A 16,134-nucleotide genomic window follows, 5' to 3' on the forward strand; every position below is an offset into this window, starting at 1 on the left:
CTCTTTTTATTATATTATTATTATTTATTGAATAGATTAGTCACCTTCGCTGTGGGATAAAATCAGGAGCGGGCGACCCCACGTGGTCTTCATGGACTCGGATCCCTTCTCTTCCCTCCACTTTCTTTTTTAAATAAAGATGAATTATTATTGTGCCCTTCTTCCTTCTTTTTCTTTTTCTTTTCCTTTTTCCTTTTCTTTTTTTTTTCTTCCATTTATTCCATTTTTTCAAACAATAATTATATAAATTTATTTCTTTTTATTTTCTAAAAAAGAAAAAGATCCACGTTGAAAAGACATAAATTGAGTTGGAAACTAATAACTTTCTAAATTAATTTTCGTTTCATCATAAATACTAAATTTACAAATTTCTTAACCATATAATCAAGATAACAAAATTTACTAAATTATATTTTATTATTTTAAATTATTTTCTTAGTTTGGATTAATAGCCCTTCCAATTTAACAAAATTTAATTCGTTGTAATTATGCGTAAATGGGCCTTCAATGTTGGGCCTGTCCAAAATCGCGGCAATAGACCACATGGCCCAATAAAACCAGCCCAGTAGCCTATCCGTGAAACAGAGCTGTATTAGCATCATCATCGCCAATGATGAAGGCAGCTACGTCTACTCGCTTCATGCTCACCGCAGAGCTGCGCTCCATATGAACATTTGATCATCATGGTTGCTTCTTTGCTGCTCAGGGGGCATCCTCTCATTCGGTTAGGGCTCAGGAACCGCGGGCTATGTACTGGGGTCGTGCGGGTGACTCGCCGGTCTTGCTGCACTGCGATGCCGGCGTCTACTCCACCGGGCGGCGGCTTATCATCTGCTGAAAATACTACCTCTGTATTGAGTGCCACTGACCCACCGAATTACCAAAGGTGGGATGAGCCTGGTTATAGAAAGTGGAAGAATCAGGAAGAGGAAATTCTCAGCGATATCGACCCTGTCATATCCCTCACAAAGGAGATCCTCCACTCCAATAGGTTTGTCCTGTTCGCGTAATTTCACCCCGAAAGTTTATACTTTATGTTATGGGCCTTATGTGTTTGCTTTAACTTTTTAATAAATGATCACAGTTGTTAGGATTTCCTTATTCCCAATTTTACTCAATGTGATATGTTATATAGTTTTTTTCCTTTTTTTGATAGTATTAGAAATGTGAATTATGAGTATGTAAAGTTTGGGTAGATGTCAAGTACTATTGAGTTATTCTCACTTTTGACATAATTTGTGTATTCATAAAAATATGATAACCACTTTCAAATTATTGAATGAGGTCGATTCAATCTAGCTGCCTCTTAATAACCGTCGGATGTAGACCTAAAACTAGACATGGATACAAAAGTAAAAGGGTTTTACAATCTCTTTCACACTTCTAATGGTGTTAAAATGGCAATCATATTGTAGAGGCTTACTCAGCAACTACGGGTAAGCTTTCAAAGGCATTATAGTAGTAAAAAAAAAAATCAATAATGGAATTGGGTTTAATGTCAGTATGTTGTATGTGCCCTTTCTTAATTTTCTTCATGGATTTGGTATTTGATTTTCTACTTCTTCTGCAAAGAACTGCCTTTGAGTGTAATATATACCTTAAGGGGAGCATACCTCTTGCAAGGTTGGCATGTTCATGAGCTGGTCTCATTAGGCACTTTTCCATATGATATATTGCTCATGTTTTCGTTTTACTATCACATTTTTCTCCTAAGATATTATGTAGCCTTCTCTTAAGAACCTCTATTTTGTATACTAGGTATGTCGATGGGGAGCGACTGACATTTGAGGATGAGAAAATTATGGTTGACAGGCTTCTTGCTCATCATCCACATGCTGAAGATAAAATTGGATGTGGACTTGAATCCATTATGGTACGCTTTGATCTGGACTAAATGGTTTATACTTCTTACTATGTTTCATATATGCAGTCGCTTGCTTTTGTTTGTTAGGCCGTATAGAAGTAAAAAGCAGGTAAAGGAACAAATAACGTTTGGTATATGATATTCTCAAAATCTCAAAATACCACCTCTTACCTATAACATGTGTAGCACGCCTCCTTAAGTTTCTGCCCGTGTGGTCATGTAATGGCCTCCAATTGTCACCCAACTCCTTCCCAACAAGGACTGGGAATCAACCTGTATTTTGTGTGCTTTTTTTTTTTTTTTTGAAGGAATGTGGAGAGAGATTGATGGCCCTCTCGAACTAATCATTGGGAGACGAGTTGTTTGTCATATTTCTTTGTGAATCTTGTGAATAGAAAAGGGATTCCTAGCACACTTTTGATATCAACAAAGCTAACTTGTATAAATTATTTAAGCTATTTTATGTGGTTGAAGGTCGATCGACACCCCCAATTTCGGCACTCCAGATGCCTCTTTGTCGTAAGGACCGATGGTGGATGGATTGACTTCTCGTATCAAAAGTGTCTTCGGGCATATATCCGAAATAAATACCCATTATATGCAGAGCGGTTTATTCGAGAACATTTCAAACGTGGTAGTTGATGAATTTATGCTAGCCTTGATGTTAGCCTGTGGATATTTGTTCTGGTTAAGAGTTACATATGAATGATTAAATGTATTCTTGATGAGTCAGTGGCCTACGTGATGGCAAGATGTACAGATTGTCAATGCAGTAGCTATCATATCTTGGAAGTTCTGCACAATTTTGAAAATGAGAACAATCGAGAGAGAATCATAGGAGTGAACCTTCTCTTTGTTGACTTGCAGCTGCTCTGTTTTGTTTGTGGTTAAGATTACTGTATAATCAGATGACCAGGACATGTAGAACGAGATTATTGATAATGTTTGAAAAGTCGTATAGGATTGAAAAGTTTAAACTGGGTTTGATTGATGATCTATTCTCTACACTTCTTTCCACGTGCTAGATCCATATCTTGCGCATGTTATAAGGTTCATGATTATAACATGAACAGGTTGAAGAATTGATGATTGCAGCTGTACTGGCAGGAACTGTGATGGGTAAAAGAGATACATTTGTAAACATTTGGCGGATGATGTTGGCGGTGGGAAGTTGGAAGGCATAAAGCGTTCTCGTGGGGTTAGCCAATGAAGAAAGTTCAAATGAAAAGGGGCTGAGGAGTATGATTTAGTGTCATGGTGTCATGTTATGTTAGTGATTGGGTTTGGATCTGAGGAAAGCAGGGTAGGTCCTTGTTACAGGTCAAGTCAAAAGAATCGAGCGGCTTAATGGATTCACTGAACTCTTCAAAAGGCTAAAACGCTCGTAAAGCCAGTGCTGCAGTGGTGTGGACCTGCATGTGCTGCGCTCTATGATCAAAACTGTATCGTTCCTGGAAAGATTACTATGCAGTCGCCTGTCACACTATGGGAGCTAGCCATGCTTGAAGTCGTTACCTTAACTCCAAGGAGGGGATCCAAAGGCAGGGCTAGTGACTAAAGTGAAGTCGTAACAAGTTAGTCATACTGGAAGGTGCAGTTGGATCACCTCCTTTTCTGAAAAAGCTAATGTTTGTTGGTATTTTGGTTTGACATTACTTCACACCTAAAAAGAAGCGAGCTATGTCTAAGTTAAACCTAGATGCAAGGCTTCTTTAGTTTCTCAATGGTGAAGTAAGACTAAGCTCATGAGCTTATTATCCTAGATCAGAACGAGTTGATAGGATCCCCTTTTTTACGTTTCCATGTTCTCAAAGTCCCCTTTTTTTTTTTTTTAGTCCAATGTTGGTGTCATTAGAATCACAAATGTCGTACATATGCAACACGCATTGTTGAAAAAAAAATCAAAATTTAATTGTCTTGTATTAGGCAATCCGCCATGGATTAGGTAGTGCAAACATGATGATTAGTGGTGTCCTATTCATCATTTGACCCGACCCCACACAAAGCCAACTGGAAAGAAGCAGTATCCACGTGGGATCCTCCACAGTTGCAGCACCGTCACCAGTGTCATCGTGGTCGTATGATTTGAAGCACAGCTTAGTGTTAGAGAAGGCTCGTGATTTATAATGAAAACCCATGTCTTCACTCTTTGCCAAAACACCAACCCTGTCCCTCGCAAATGTCTCCAATTATTTAGACAGGTCCAATCAGATTAACAGTACGGCACTTCAAAATTTCAGCCCAGATCTAAAATTACCAAACTTTTTCTTCATCAACCCTTTTCGAAATACCTAATCTTTATAGCCTTAACTACTATGATGAAACCCAGTTTGTCTCTCTTACTCTTTTTGTGTTGTGGGGGATGTGAACTGTGAATGATGAGCAGTGTGCTTCAACTGTGAATGATGAGATCTCACATTGGTTAGATAGTGAAACGAAGTATTCCTTAGCAGACATGTTTTAAAACTTTGAAGAGAAGCTCGAAAGGAAAAATCCAAAAAAGACAATATCTACCGACAGTAGGTATGAACGGTTGGTTACATAGCTAGAGCAGCCTGCAAAATTCCCTGCTGGGGTTTCTGAATTGGGTGTCTGACTTCTGATTTCAAGTCGTTTTGGTGGGACTATCCCTTCCTTTCTGGTTTTGGTGGGACTATCTCTAATGGGATACGCTAATACACAGCTACAGCATCTTGAGCAAAAAAGGAAATGGCCATCTACTGATATTGCCCAGAGCCTCAGTATTCAAAATCTTAACAAAGGCGATTAGCTTTTTGAATCAAGTTTGATTAATGGGTATGGACAGTGGAGCCCGAGTTGTATGCTATAAATTCTGCAAAGAGAAGCCTGTCTGGCTTTTAAAGCAGTCCATTCAAAAATTTAACCATTTTTGTACTCCCAAGCACAAAAGATGGTAAAAAACGAAGGACCCGTGATCTTAACTCCTTTTCTGCGTTGATAAATCAACCCTCCCTCGGAAACTTATGTGCTTAATGAAACCTTTTTTCCTCTGATGAACATTAATTCAGCGTTGAATAAGGATTGATGATATGCAACGCAGTGGTTGTGGACCGGCTTGGCTTGGCCCACCAGGACATTGTATAGGAGTGTCACATGTCGATTGATTATGCTGCATGGCCCATGATTTATGTCTGCTGATTATAAGCACCAGAGGCTCCCAAATCAGAAGCATAAACCTCGCCCCAACAAAACATGCGAAGAAATGAGGCACTATACGATGGCGAGACGGCATTGTTACCCAATATCAATTCTACACTCATCAAGTTCAGGTCACCAAGACGCTTCATTTCTTCTTGATTCCCCGTTTTGCTTGGAGGAAGAGATTGGGGATGGCCTTATCCAACCAAAGGACCAAACTTTCTTAATAAATGTTTGTGTCAATTCCCCAAATTCTGTCTTCCTGTCGGAGAGGGAAGACGAGGAATTGGTGTCTCTGTTCTCTAAGGAGAACAAAAATGAGTTTCTTCATAACACTCTCTCACACAATCCCCCTTTAGCAGCCGCTCGCTCCAAGGCTGTGGCCTGGATTCTGAAGGTCAATGCCCAGTACTCTTTCACTGCACTCACCGCCGTTTTGGCCGTTGATTATGTCGATAGGTTTCTCTCCAGCCCCCATTTTCAGATTGACAAGCCATGGATGGCCCATCTCACCGCCATTGCTTGTTTATCTCTCGCTGCTAAAGTGGAGGAAACCCGCGTGCCCCTTCTTTTAGACCTCCAGGTAAACCCCTCATCAAAATCTCCACATTTATCACCATTCTTCCAACTAAAACAGGGGATTGTTTAATGTTTTGTTCAAGGTGGAGGAAAATGAGTACTACTTTAAAGCTAAAACCATTAAAAAAATGGAGATTCTTGTTCTCTCTACGCTTGTTTGGAGAATGAATCCAGTGAACCCACTTTCCTTTCTGGATTATATCGTAAGACGGCTCGGGTTCAGGGACAAGCTCTGTTCTGAATTCCTCTGTAGATGTGAACGATTACTTCTCTCTGTCATCTTAGGTGAGCTAGCCAGCCACACCAAAATTGACTTCTACCTTGAATTTCCAGACCCAAATCATTAATGCTCTTTCATTTTGAATTCCCAGATTCTAGATTTGTATGTTTTCTTCCATCAGTCATAGCAAGCGCCATTATTTTTCAAGTTATCAACAACATAGAACCAAATGCCGCCGCCAAATGCCACGATCAGCTTCTGGGTATTCTTCAAATCGACAAGGTTTCCTCTTTCATCGTTTCTTTTTCGTTCTTATTATCCTTCAAGCAATGGATTGACCAAAACTTATACTGTACTTTTTGTCTTGCTCTGTTTGTTCGAGTAGGATAAGGTAGAAGACTGTTCAAGATTCATCTCAGAAGCATCATCGAAAGAACGACACAGAAAGGACTGTAAGAATAAACGAAGATTCAGTTTAATGGACGGTCGGAATCGGAATGTCGACTGTGCTGTGTCGTCGCCGGAGACAGCAACCAAGGAGAGAAAAATTTGATGAACAGCGTCCGTAGAGGCTCAAATTTACGACAACTGCAGAATTTTCTTTACATTGTTTCATCCTTCGCTTCATTTAATTAAGGCTTCTTATAGCTACTTGTACTTTTTTTGTTTCTCTAGTACAACAAAAGCGTACGCTTAATAATTAATATATAATTTCTTGTAGTATCCATTCAAATTCTCGCATTAATTTTCATTTTCTTTCCCGTTATATCAAAGAAAATGTGATGTTTAGAATACTATCTTTGGATGGAGATATTAATTATCTCTTAGTTGCATGAATAATACATCCAATTATTGATATTAGAATCCTAAAACTCTATATTTTTGTAACAGGCCAAGTCCGATATTGTTTGCTTTGATTAGTTATGCATCACCATCAGCTTTACTATTTTAAAATGAGTTACCCAGTCATGAGCTTTACTACCCAGCCATGAGCTTTACTATAACATTGAGAGATTTTCATACCCTTGTAAAAAATGTTTCATTCTTCTCTCCATCCAACTTGGGCTAGCGTTCTGCTAGCACACCACTTTTGTAACTACTCAACTCTAGCTACCAACTTTAGAGTTTGGGTTTGACTCTGATACCATTTGTAACTACTCAACTTTAGCTAGCAACTCTAGCTAACTAACAGATATTGTTTGTCAGTCTCATGATTTTAAAGTAAAACTGAAATGGAATTTCAAAATTTTTAGATTGACAGTAAACATTTAAGTAACACTAACACCCCCTTCCCCCTAACTTAGGCCTCATTATTTGTCATTATATGGTATGTAATTAACAAGTACAACACTAATCAAGTGCAATTATGATATGATTTAGATTAGTAAGTAGTGAAAGAAAGAAAAGATGCACATAATTGAATTCTTGGCAGAGTATGTATTGTGGATGAAGAAAGTGGTATGATTATGAGAAGAAAACAGCTGACATTCACTCCTGCGCTGCTCTGAACGCAGCAGATGACTCTACAAAAGCAAAAGGTAAGTTGTTGCTGAATTCTGAAATGGTTGGCGGCACGCATAACACAAATATGAAAAAAAAGCCATTCCCTTTTTCGTAAAACAAACCCCTCTTTACTCTCTGCTATCATCTCATAAAGAATGGAAATTGAAGCTTCTTTGGCTGCCATCTCCCTGACAATCATATGGCGTAGGCCCCGCCCCAGACCCACATCCCTCGCGTGAGTCTCATAATTCCACAACCCAGCTCAACCCCCAGGTCTTTTACTCACACCACAACCAGAAGAAGACGACAGCGCAAGGGCCTCATTTGGCACCCCGCTCTGTTTTCACTGCTTCTGCTTCCCAGTTCCCCGGTAAAAAGTGGGTTTGTCGTATTTTGACTCACGGGTTTTTCTTCTTCGACATTCGCTCCCTGACATTCACATTGCCAAGTGCAAGAACCCATAGGAGGATCGGGGGTTTGGACAATCAATGCGCGCCTCCTGGATCGCGATGGTGCTGCTCTGTTTGGACTGCGCTGTTGGTTTGGGCTCAACCGATGGCCCTAACAACGGAGTAATGGGCCGAGACGCGTGAGATGGGCGGACACCCACTTGCAATTTTCAAGACCTTTTTACAACAACGTTGTGTTCATATTATTTGTAACGATAAATAATGAATTTCAAAGCAAGTAGCCAATTTGCATACTTTTCTGTCGTGGCGCTTTGCTTTGTCACAAATGGATGACAGCCAAAAACGCCGTGGCGGTAACCATCTTGCAACTTGCCTTCGCTTTCTACAATAAAACAAAATAAGATCAATTTTTTTAAAAATTAACCAATATTATTCAAACTGTTGCTACCTTATTTCTTGTGATTCATTAAATTATTCACAATATATTTATATTAAATACCAACCCAAATCCAAACGTGGAAAAGTCTCAATTATATCTTTTATCTCCTAACCCTTCCTTCTCATCTTCGAGCCTCTTGTCTTATCGTTGACGTTTTAGTTCATATTATTTACAATATTGTTGGCTACTTTGTTTTATTTAAATTATTTGACGACAAGTGTTCTTCACGCATAGATATTAGAGATATCTAGATTTAACGAGCATTAAAAAAAAAAACATAAAAATAATAAAGAAATAACAAATTCTGAAAATATTAAAATAAAAGGGAAGACAATGCAAACGTGGATGCGCCGCTATATTAAAACGTTTCAAACTTTGAGGAATAAGATTTATATTTTAATTAATTTAGAATTAAAAAAAAAAAAAAAAAGGTTGTTTTATTTGATTTGAACTGAGTCATCTCTTATTCAGCAATCAAAATCAAATGCATTGAAAAAGTGTTGTTATCATGTGGTGTCACGTCATCCAAAGCCCCTTCAAATTTCGAATCTTCCCGTATCCCTGGAAGGCGTGGGACCCACTCCAATTCTCCCTACATATTTTGGTTTTTAAAAAATATTTAATTTAGAAGAAAATATTTTAAACTTGAAACTACAATATTTATGCTAATTAAACTATATTTATGTCTATTCTAAAGTATTTAAAACAAAAAAATCTAATCATTATGGCACCTATTAAATTCATATTAATGGATGGAATCCTCTCAAATAAAACACCCATTGTTGGAAAAAATAGAAAATTATTTTTTCACCATTTTTTCGTTATTTCTTAATATTACATCGATAGATAAAGAAATATTCTTAATTCTTTAAAAACATTTTAAAATTATGAGTCTAACAGCGATATGTAACAGACAAATATTACATAACATCGATATGTGTATATATATATATATATATATAATTTATTTTTATAATTTAGTAATATTAATTAATTATGAAGAGTATATCGAAATTAAATTAATTAAGTGGGCATTTTGTTTTGGTGGAAAGAAAATTAGGTATAGGGTAAAATTATATAAAAGAAAAAAAATGAAGAATTGGTAAACGAGAGTGAAATAAAATGAAAATATAAATTGGGAAAGTGAATCGTGACCCGGAATTGGTGGAAGCATTCGTATTTGTAGGATCCAACAGCACACCACTCGGAATCCAAAATTTATTTAAATTTGTTGGAAGTAAGAAAGATTTAGAACTGCTTGTGAGTTATTTGGGTTCCGGAAAAGGCTATTTAAGGCGCTTCTTCGTTCGTTTCCAATTGGCATTAGAAAACAGAGTGAAGAAGAAGAAGGCAAAGAGAGAGCGAGAGAGAGAGCGATGGGAGGTTGGGCCATAGCGGTTCACGGCGGGGCTGGTGTGGATCCTAATCTCCCACTGCAACGTCAAGAAGATGCAAAAATGCTTCTCACTCGCTGCCTTGATCTTGGCATTCACGCTCTTCGTTCAAATTCTTCTGCCATTGATGTCGTTGAACTCGTCGTACGCTCTCTCCGATCCCTTTTCGGTTTCTTTTCTTTCTCTAAAACATCGTTTCATTCTCTGCGAAATATTCTTAAATTGTATTACGATTTTGAAGGTTAGAGAACTTGAAACCGATCCCCTGTTCAACTCAGGGCGTGGATCTGCCCTGACAGAGGAGGGAACCGTTGAAATGGAAGCCAGCATCATGGACGGACCAAAACGGCGATGCGGGGCGGTGTCTGGACTTACCACTGTCAAAAACCCGATCTCCCTCGCCCGTCTTGTCATGGACAAATCCCCTCATTCCTATCTGGCTTTCTCTGGCGCTGAGAAATTCGCTAGAGAACAGGTTTGATTTCCATCTTTATTCTCCCTTTTTTCCGGTTCTAAAGCGGATTTTCTGACGGAATTCAATCTGTGTTAGGGTGTTGAACTTGAGTGCAATGACTATTTCGTCACCGAAGAAAACGTCGGAATGCTTGAACTAGCCAGAGAAGCCAACAGTATATGGGTACCCCTCCGATTCAAATATTTTAACTAAATATGATTCAAAATAACCGTTCGAAACGGACTCAACATTTTCTGTTTCGATTTGTAACAGTTAGACTATAGGGTCCCTACAAACGAGAAGTGTAGCGCGAGCGTGGAGACGCCGTTGCAAATGAACGGCCTCCCAATCAGCGTGTACGCGCCAGAGACTGTGGGCTGCGTGGTGGTCGACAGTCAAGGAAGGTGCGCCGCCGCCACTTCAACCGGCGGCCTGATGAACAAAAAGATCGGGCGCATCGGAGACTCTCCGCTGATCGGTTCAGGGACGTACGCGTGCGGGGTGTGCGGGGTATCGTGCACTGGAGAAGGGGAGGCGATCATAAGAGGGACATTGGCAAGAGAAGTAGCGGCGGTGATGGAGTACAAAGGTCTGGGGCTTCAAGAGGCAGTGAATTACGTGATAGAGGAGAGGCTGGACGAAGGGAAGGCCGGACTGATTGCCGTGTCGAGCAATGGTGAAGTTGTATGTGGGTTCAACACCACCGGAATGTTCAGGGGATGTGCGACGGAGGATGGGTTTATGGAGGTTGGGATTTGGAAATAAATTGGGAAATGATTGGTTAGATAATTTAAGATTGGGATGAAGTTTTAATGCTTTGTAGTGTGCTTTGTTTTTTCAGTAACTGTGTGAATCTTCTTCAGAAATTTCTGGATTCAGATTCTGAAGCAGATCCATCTTAGCAAATAAAAATAATGCCCTTAGCGCTGACTACTACGACCTTTATTTTCTAATCAAATTCTTAATAATCTTAAATTATTAAAGAAGGAAAATAGTTATGAAAAGCAAGTAAGATTTTGGAACTGTTCATCAAAACCAAGTAAGATTTCATGAACACAGGGTAGGGAAGATACAAAACTCAGGCGTTTTCAAGAATATTCTTTGAATGGGTGGCCAATTAAAAAGCCAGCCACCGGAGGCTTTGAATCATCATTAATGATAATTGCATGTAAATGTTGTGGACTTCACTGTCACGACAAAAGAATTTGTTGAAGCAACACGAAGGTCATAGTGCTAAACATGGAAATAAAGAAACTGAAAACTGATGCCGTGGAAGCAGCGCTTCTTAGTAATGGGCTAGCAGCCAGTGGGTGCGGTGGAAACCGTCGGTATGCATCAGCCAAGACTCCACCCAGTTTAACTTGAGAATGGGTATTTAAGTGAAGCCCATCTGGTTCAAACGACAAGCCCAATGCGTATGCGTCCACAGTCATCACGTTCATTACCTCAATTCCGAATTGCCCCCTTCTCACTCCTTCCTTATACGGCCCCTCTCCTGATGCAATCCCCACCTACGACCACAAACGTTGACGTTTTAACAAACTCTCTCTACTATTGTTAGTTGGCCTTGTTATGTTGTCCTACTTTTGCTACTGACTCATTAACTTATTTGTCACTTATCAAAACTTTTCCCTTTTTAAAATGTGTAAAAGTTATTATAATAAGAAATAAGAAGCAGAAACAGAGGGAAAGAAAAACCTGAATAATTGGGAGGAATGGGATGTGTAGATCGGAGCGAATGTCACTGAAAAACTTCTTCAATCTCCCACCATACAACTCGGAATCTTCTGCATTCACTGTATCACTTTCACCCTGATACCACAGGAGTGCTTTAATTGTGCCTCCGCTGAGTATCGACGCTTCGGCTCGGGTCAATAAATGGGTGTACAGATTGGACCCCTTTTGCCACTGTTGAATCGAACTCCCGCCCATCGCGCACGGGACAAGACCGATCACCGTCCGACCAGCGGGTTTATCCATGAGAATGGTGTTGGCGAATGGCATTCCGGGTCCAATCCCGTTGGTCTTGAGAAAATCAATATCGGCGTGGAGTGGCTCGCGAGCTTCAACCCAGGTGAGATCGGAGGCGAGGCGGAGGATGGAAGGATTGGGGGAGCACTGGGGAGGAACAACGCCGTCCCACGTGGGACGGTGCGTTAGGGTGCTGTTGGTGACGCCGCCCCGCCCCGCCATGTTGCTTTGTCCGGCGAGGAGGAAAATGGCTGTCGGTGGAGGTGGTTGTTGAGAAGTGGGGGGAAGGTGAGCGGCCATTAGAAATAGGAGGGAGAAGTAGAGCATATTGAGTTGGAGTGTGGGTGGGATATAGGCGAAGGAAAGTGAAGAAATGCATTAGTTTATAAATTGAATTGAGACGATCATGTTCCTCTCCAAATTACAACTCACTTTGTTGTCCTCTGCCTGCCTCTATTTTATTTTTGACAAAATAATTCATGGTGGGCTCAGACAGACAGACAGAGACTTTCAAGGACAAAACGAAAGCCCAGCCCAGCCCAGCCCAGCCCACACAATAAATGGAATAAAACAAAAGGAAGGACCCCATCCCTACTCTCCGCTTAAAAACAAAATAATAATCAATCATGCCAAACCACGTGAGCAGGATGACATCAAAACCGTCCTCTAGTGTACGCTAAAAGGACATCCTTTCTTTTCTTTTTTGAAGAAATATAAATTAAAAAAAGAAAAAAAGAAAAAAGTAAAATAGGGAGATGGAAGTCATGGATAACCCAACACACACACACACACACACACACACACACACACACACACACACACACATTGGGTTTGTATTATATGTTGGGAAGGGAAAGGCAGCGGTTTACAGCCTGGACTGACATGATTGCACTAACCCACCCACCCTTCCTTCCCGGATTCTACTCATTCTATTTTTTTCTTTTCCCTTTTTCCTTTTTTTTTTTTATTTTCCGGGAAATAAATGCTATACAGCCTGGCATTACTTCATTATCCATCTCTATCTTCCCCACCCCCCAACGAATTCCGTTTTCTTCTCTTTTTTTTCCATAATTAAAACATTTCACACATAATTTATTAAATAATACACACAAAAAACAAAAAGAAAACAGGAATTATTCAGCCTCTGCTTATCTGGTACGTTGGTTAGTTGTTTGGATTAGGCCCACAGACAGAGTGATAGCCGTCCGATCCTCTTCTTTTCTTTATTTTCATAAAATTAAACATAAATAAATTCACTCCAAGTCGGTTTTGAAATGCAGCCGAAAGCCCTCGCTATATATTATACGTGTATCTTCTTGCCACCGTTGCATGACGCGTGTCCCTCTCCCTTCCAAACTACAAACGGCTATCACCGGTCACCACTTCCTCCCCAACCAGTCACTCTCACTCTCTTATAAATCCTCTCTTCTCTCCTTCATTCCCTCTTCTCTCTTATACATCATCTACCTCCGCCTCCGCCTACCTTTCCTTTATGGCTACCGCCGGTGGTACTAAGGCCGTCGACCGGATAAAAGGTCCTTGGAGTCCCGAAGAGGACGAGTTGTTGCGCCGCCTCGTCCACAGCTACGGCGCCAGGAATTGGTCTCTTATAAGTAAGTCCATCTCTGGGAGATCTGGCAAGTCCTGCCGACTCAGGTGGTGCAACCAGCTTTCTCCTGAGGTGGAGCATCACCCTTTCACTCCCTATGAAGATGACACCATTATCCAGGCTCACTCCAGATTCGGCAACAAGTGGGCCGCCATTGCTCGTCTTCTCAATGGTCGCACTGATAACGCCATCAAGAATCACTGGAACTCTACTCTCAAGCGCAAATGCTCCTCCTCCATTGCCGATGATTTCAAACACCACCCTCCCAAGAGATCCGCCAGTGTGGGTGCTGCTCCCACCACCGTCGCTTCGCCTTTCTATTTCAATCACAGTAGCCCATCTGACTCCGACTTGAGCGATTCTAGCCTACCTGGAATGTCTTCTTCGCAGGTCTGCAAATCTTTCTCCCCCGATGCTTTGATTTCTCAGTCAGATCAGCCGCCGATGGAGACCTCCACCGATCCTCTCACTTCTCTCACCCTCTGTCCGCCTGGATCCGACTCCTCGGAGGTACCAAAACTCGCATCCGAACCCGATCAGGCACCTCAGCAGCCAGTGCAGAGTTCGGACAAGCTGAGAATTGAGAGCAAGTTCTTCAGCACAGAATTCTTGGCTGTGATGCAGGAAATGATTAGGAAAGAAGTACACAACTACATGTCTGGGATGGAGCAAAAAGGTCTGTGTTTGCAAACGGAGGCCGTCAGAAACGCAATCGTAAAACGGATTGTTATAAACAAGCGCGATTAATAGCAGCCCTGAGATGACAAAGAAGTCATCGCGCCACTCAAAAAGTTCCCGTTTTTGTGTTTATTTTCTTCTTTTCTCCTTCCCCCTCCCCTGAATTTATAGATGACAATAAATTTTGGTAGTGTACAGAATGAAGAACACCAAATTTGGGGGGCTGAACAAGGCAGAGGACTTCAAATACATATAATGATAGAATTAGATCATCTGTTCCAAAAGGGCTATCTTTTAGAAAGTTTGGGCAAAATTCCTGTTCGTCTAAATCGAGTCGATGTAAGAATAATGACCAAAAGAACAAAAAACGAGTTCAGTTATTGGAAATTTTAGAACTTGCATCTTTTGATACACCAGTGCGTACCGGGATGACGAAAATCCAAGAAAAGACACGAATTGTGGTGGTCAAGAATGGATAAATAAACAGGGTTCAAAGAACAGAACAGAACAGAACAAAACATTAATGGTTGAGCAACCACTTGGAAGTCGGAACTGTAAATTCCAAATTGATAACATGTGGAGCACAGTTTTGAGATCAAATGAAGGCACGAGCTCTCATGTCGGTTTCTGTAATGTACATACTAAATTTTTAAAGCAAAAGGGAGCTGTACGAACTCAAAGATTAGAGATAAATTCAAACAAACGGACCTGAGAAAACGATCAAAAACTGCTGGAATTTAATCAGATAGGGATTGAGACGACACAGCGTTTTGCATAAAACTCAATAGCTAAATTGAGTGTGTTTTAGTCATCGGTATTGTTGGTGCTTGTTTCCATATTCTGAGGCACATGGTACGAGGACAAGAAAAATGGAGTCTGGTTGTTCCTTAAAAACACATCAAAAACAGGGTTGTGTGTCGTTGAAATTTTCAACACGGAAACTCATGAAATAATGTCTCAAAAGAAGAATAAGAGGAATAGATGTTCGAGTAAGTCAACCAACTTCTGTTGCAGTTCCATTTAACTCTCCTCTTCGATATTGGCTTGAGACAACTACTCAGGCAACCTAACCGCAATTATGAAAACGCGGTATACAATGTTCAAAAGGCTGTACCCTACTTTTAACTTCACCATTGACCACAAATATCATGTGATGAATGCAAATAAGAACAATGACATCATGGTGTTAAGTGTCACAATCGTGTTATTTACATAGTGTAGATTGTGACCTACATGTAAACCAATAAGATCACGTCCATCTGACCACACAATGATTGAGACAGACAAGTATCGTGATGCGACCGAAGGAACGGTGCATCATCCAACATACAAGAAGAGTGCATTCAAATCAAGCTAAGACATAAGCAATGTTGGAGAGAATGGGGTGACACAAGTGTCGAAGACAAGCTCGAAGAGGCCTGGGTAGGGCCTCAAGCTATAACCTGAGAAGTAGAGTTTCGATATGAGTTTCGACAATCGGTTCTGGAGTTAAGTATGTTTGCCCGCCAAAATCATGTCTACTCCAGAAATATTAGAAATGCCTCAAAATGTACGATAGGAGGAGGGGTCTATACCACCTTTGCGTAATGTGGCCTAAGTGAGCTACTCATAGCACATACATGTGTGACGTGTGGGCGAACATCTTGCACAAGTTCCTTTAAAACGAGTCTCTCAAAGACAGTGTCAGACGACACGAGTGTGCCAACATTGTGGCCTAGCCATGTGTCGAAAAGTTGGTATATGCACCGGTTATTCAATACAGAGTTCGTAAATAACATGATATGGACACGAGAGGGTTCATATCCGAATGAGATGAGCGACACATGGGTTGGTTTAGATAGACATGTCCGAGAA

At 40.6% G+C, this 16,134-nt stretch overlaps 5 protein-coding genes across 5 annotated transcripts; 4 read left to right on the top strand and 1 right to left on the bottom strand.

Moving 5' to 3' along the window:
- Positions 1-508: 508 nt before the first annotated feature.
- Positions 509-2,844, top strand: LOC111787492 (protein DCL homolog, chloroplastic-like). Its single transcript, XM_023667467.1, has 3 exons — positions 509-991; positions 1,759-1,873; positions 2,339-2,844. The coding sequence occupies exons 1-3, from the start codon at positions 684-686 to the stop codon at positions 2,504-2,506; spliced, it is 591 nt and encodes a 196-aa protein (XP_023523235.1). The 5' UTR covers positions 509-683; the 3' UTR covers positions 2,507-2,844.
- Positions 2,845-3,730: 886 nt separating this feature from the next.
- LOC111787493 (cyclin-D3-1-like) lies at positions 3,731-6,549 on the top strand. Its single transcript, XM_023667468.1, has 4 exons — positions 3,731-5,606; positions 5,686-5,887; positions 5,974-6,104; positions 6,208-6,549. Exons 1-4 carry the CDS (start codon positions 5,013-5,015, stop codon positions 6,373-6,375), a joined length of 1,095 nt encoding a protein of 364 aa, XP_023523236.1. The 5' UTR covers positions 3,731-5,012; the 3' UTR covers positions 6,376-6,549.
- Positions 6,550-9,499: 2,950 nt separating this feature from the next.
- LOC111788854 (probable isoaspartyl peptidase/L-asparaginase 2) lies at positions 9,500-10,958 on the top strand. The gene is made up of 4 exons (XM_023669411.1): positions 9,500-9,712; positions 9,810-10,043; positions 10,119-10,205; positions 10,296-10,958. Exons 1-4 carry the CDS (start codon positions 9,551-9,553, stop codon positions 10,785-10,787), a joined length of 975 nt encoding a protein of 324 aa, XP_023525179.1. The 5' UTR covers positions 9,500-9,550; the 3' UTR covers positions 10,788-10,958.
- Positions 10,959-11,128: 170 nt separating this feature from the next.
- LOC111788971 (probable carbohydrate esterase At4g34215) lies at positions 11,129-12,600 on the bottom strand. The gene is made up of 2 exons (XM_023669575.1): positions 11,721-12,600; positions 11,129-11,533 (listed from the first exon to the last, which is right to left on the bottom strand). Exons 1-2 carry the CDS (start codon positions 12,318-12,320, stop codon positions 11,213-11,215), a joined length of 921 nt encoding a protein of 306 aa, XP_023525343.1. The 5' UTR covers positions 12,321-12,600; the 3' UTR covers positions 11,129-11,212.
- Positions 12,601-13,110: 510 nt separating this feature from the next.
- On the top strand, positions 13,111-14,689 carry LOC111787591 (transcription factor MYB44-like). The gene has a single exon (XM_023667606.1). It carries the CDS (start codon positions 13,486-13,488, stop codon positions 14,347-14,349), a length of 864 nt encoding a protein of 287 aa, XP_023523374.1. The 5' UTR covers positions 13,111-13,485; the 3' UTR covers positions 14,350-14,689.
- Positions 14,690-16,134: the final 1,445 nt, after the last annotated feature.

Source organism: Cucurbita pepo, chromosome LG02 (genome assembly GCF_002806865.2).
Source record: "Cucurbita pepo subsp. pepo cultivar mu-cu-16 chromosome LG02, ASM280686v2, whole genome shotgun sequence".
NCBI classification, from domain to species: Eukaryota; Viridiplantae; Streptophyta; class Magnoliopsida; order Cucurbitales; family Cucurbitaceae; genus Cucurbita; species Cucurbita pepo.

Coding starts and splice junctions, on each gene's coding strand:
- LOC111787493 (XM_023667468.1), top strand. CDS start 5,013: ATGTCTGCTGATTATAAGCACCAGAGGCTCCCAAATCAGAAGCATAAA. Junction 5,607..5,685: donor CCCTTCTTTTAGACCTCCAG/GTAAACCCCTCA, acceptor GTTTTGTTCAAG/GTGGAGGAAAATGAGTACTA. Junction 5,888..5,973: donor ACTTCTCTCTGTCATCTTAG/GTGAGCTAGCCA, acceptor TTGAATTCCCAG/ATTCTAGATTTGTATGTTTT.
- LOC111787492 (XM_023667467.1), top strand. CDS start 684: ATGGTTGCTTCTTTGCTGCTCAGGGGGCATCCTCTCATTCGGTTAGGG. Junction 992..1,758: donor GAGATCCTCCACTCCAATAG/GTTTGTCCTGTT, acceptor TTTGTATACTAG/GTATGTCGATGGGGAGCGAC. Junction 1,874..2,338: donor GTGGACTTGAATCCATTATG/GTACGCTTTGAT, acceptor ATGTGGTTGAAG/GTCGATCGACACCCCCAATT.
- LOC111788854 (XM_023669411.1), top strand. CDS start 9,551: ATGGGAGGTTGGGCCATAGCGGTTCACGGCGGGGCTGGTGTGGATCCT. Junction 9,713..9,809: donor TTGATGTCGTTGAACTCGTC/GTACGCTCTCTC, acceptor ACGATTTTGAAG/GTTAGAGAACTTGAAACCGA. Junction 10,044..10,118: donor AGAAATTCGCTAGAGAACAG/GTTTGATTTCCA, acceptor AATCTGTGTTAG/GGTGTTGAACTTGAGTGCAA.
- LOC111787591 (XM_023667606.1), top strand. CDS start 13,486: ATGGCTACCGCCGGTGGTACTAAGGCCGTCGACCGGATAAAAGGTCCT.
- LOC111788971 (XM_023669575.1), bottom strand. CDS start 12,320: ATGCTCTACTTCTCCCTCCTATTTCTAATGGCCGCTCACCTTCCCCCC. Junction 11,534..11,720: donor CATTCCTCCCAATTATTCAG/GTTTTTCTTTCC, acceptor TTGTGGTCGTAG/GTGGGGATTGCATCAGGAGA.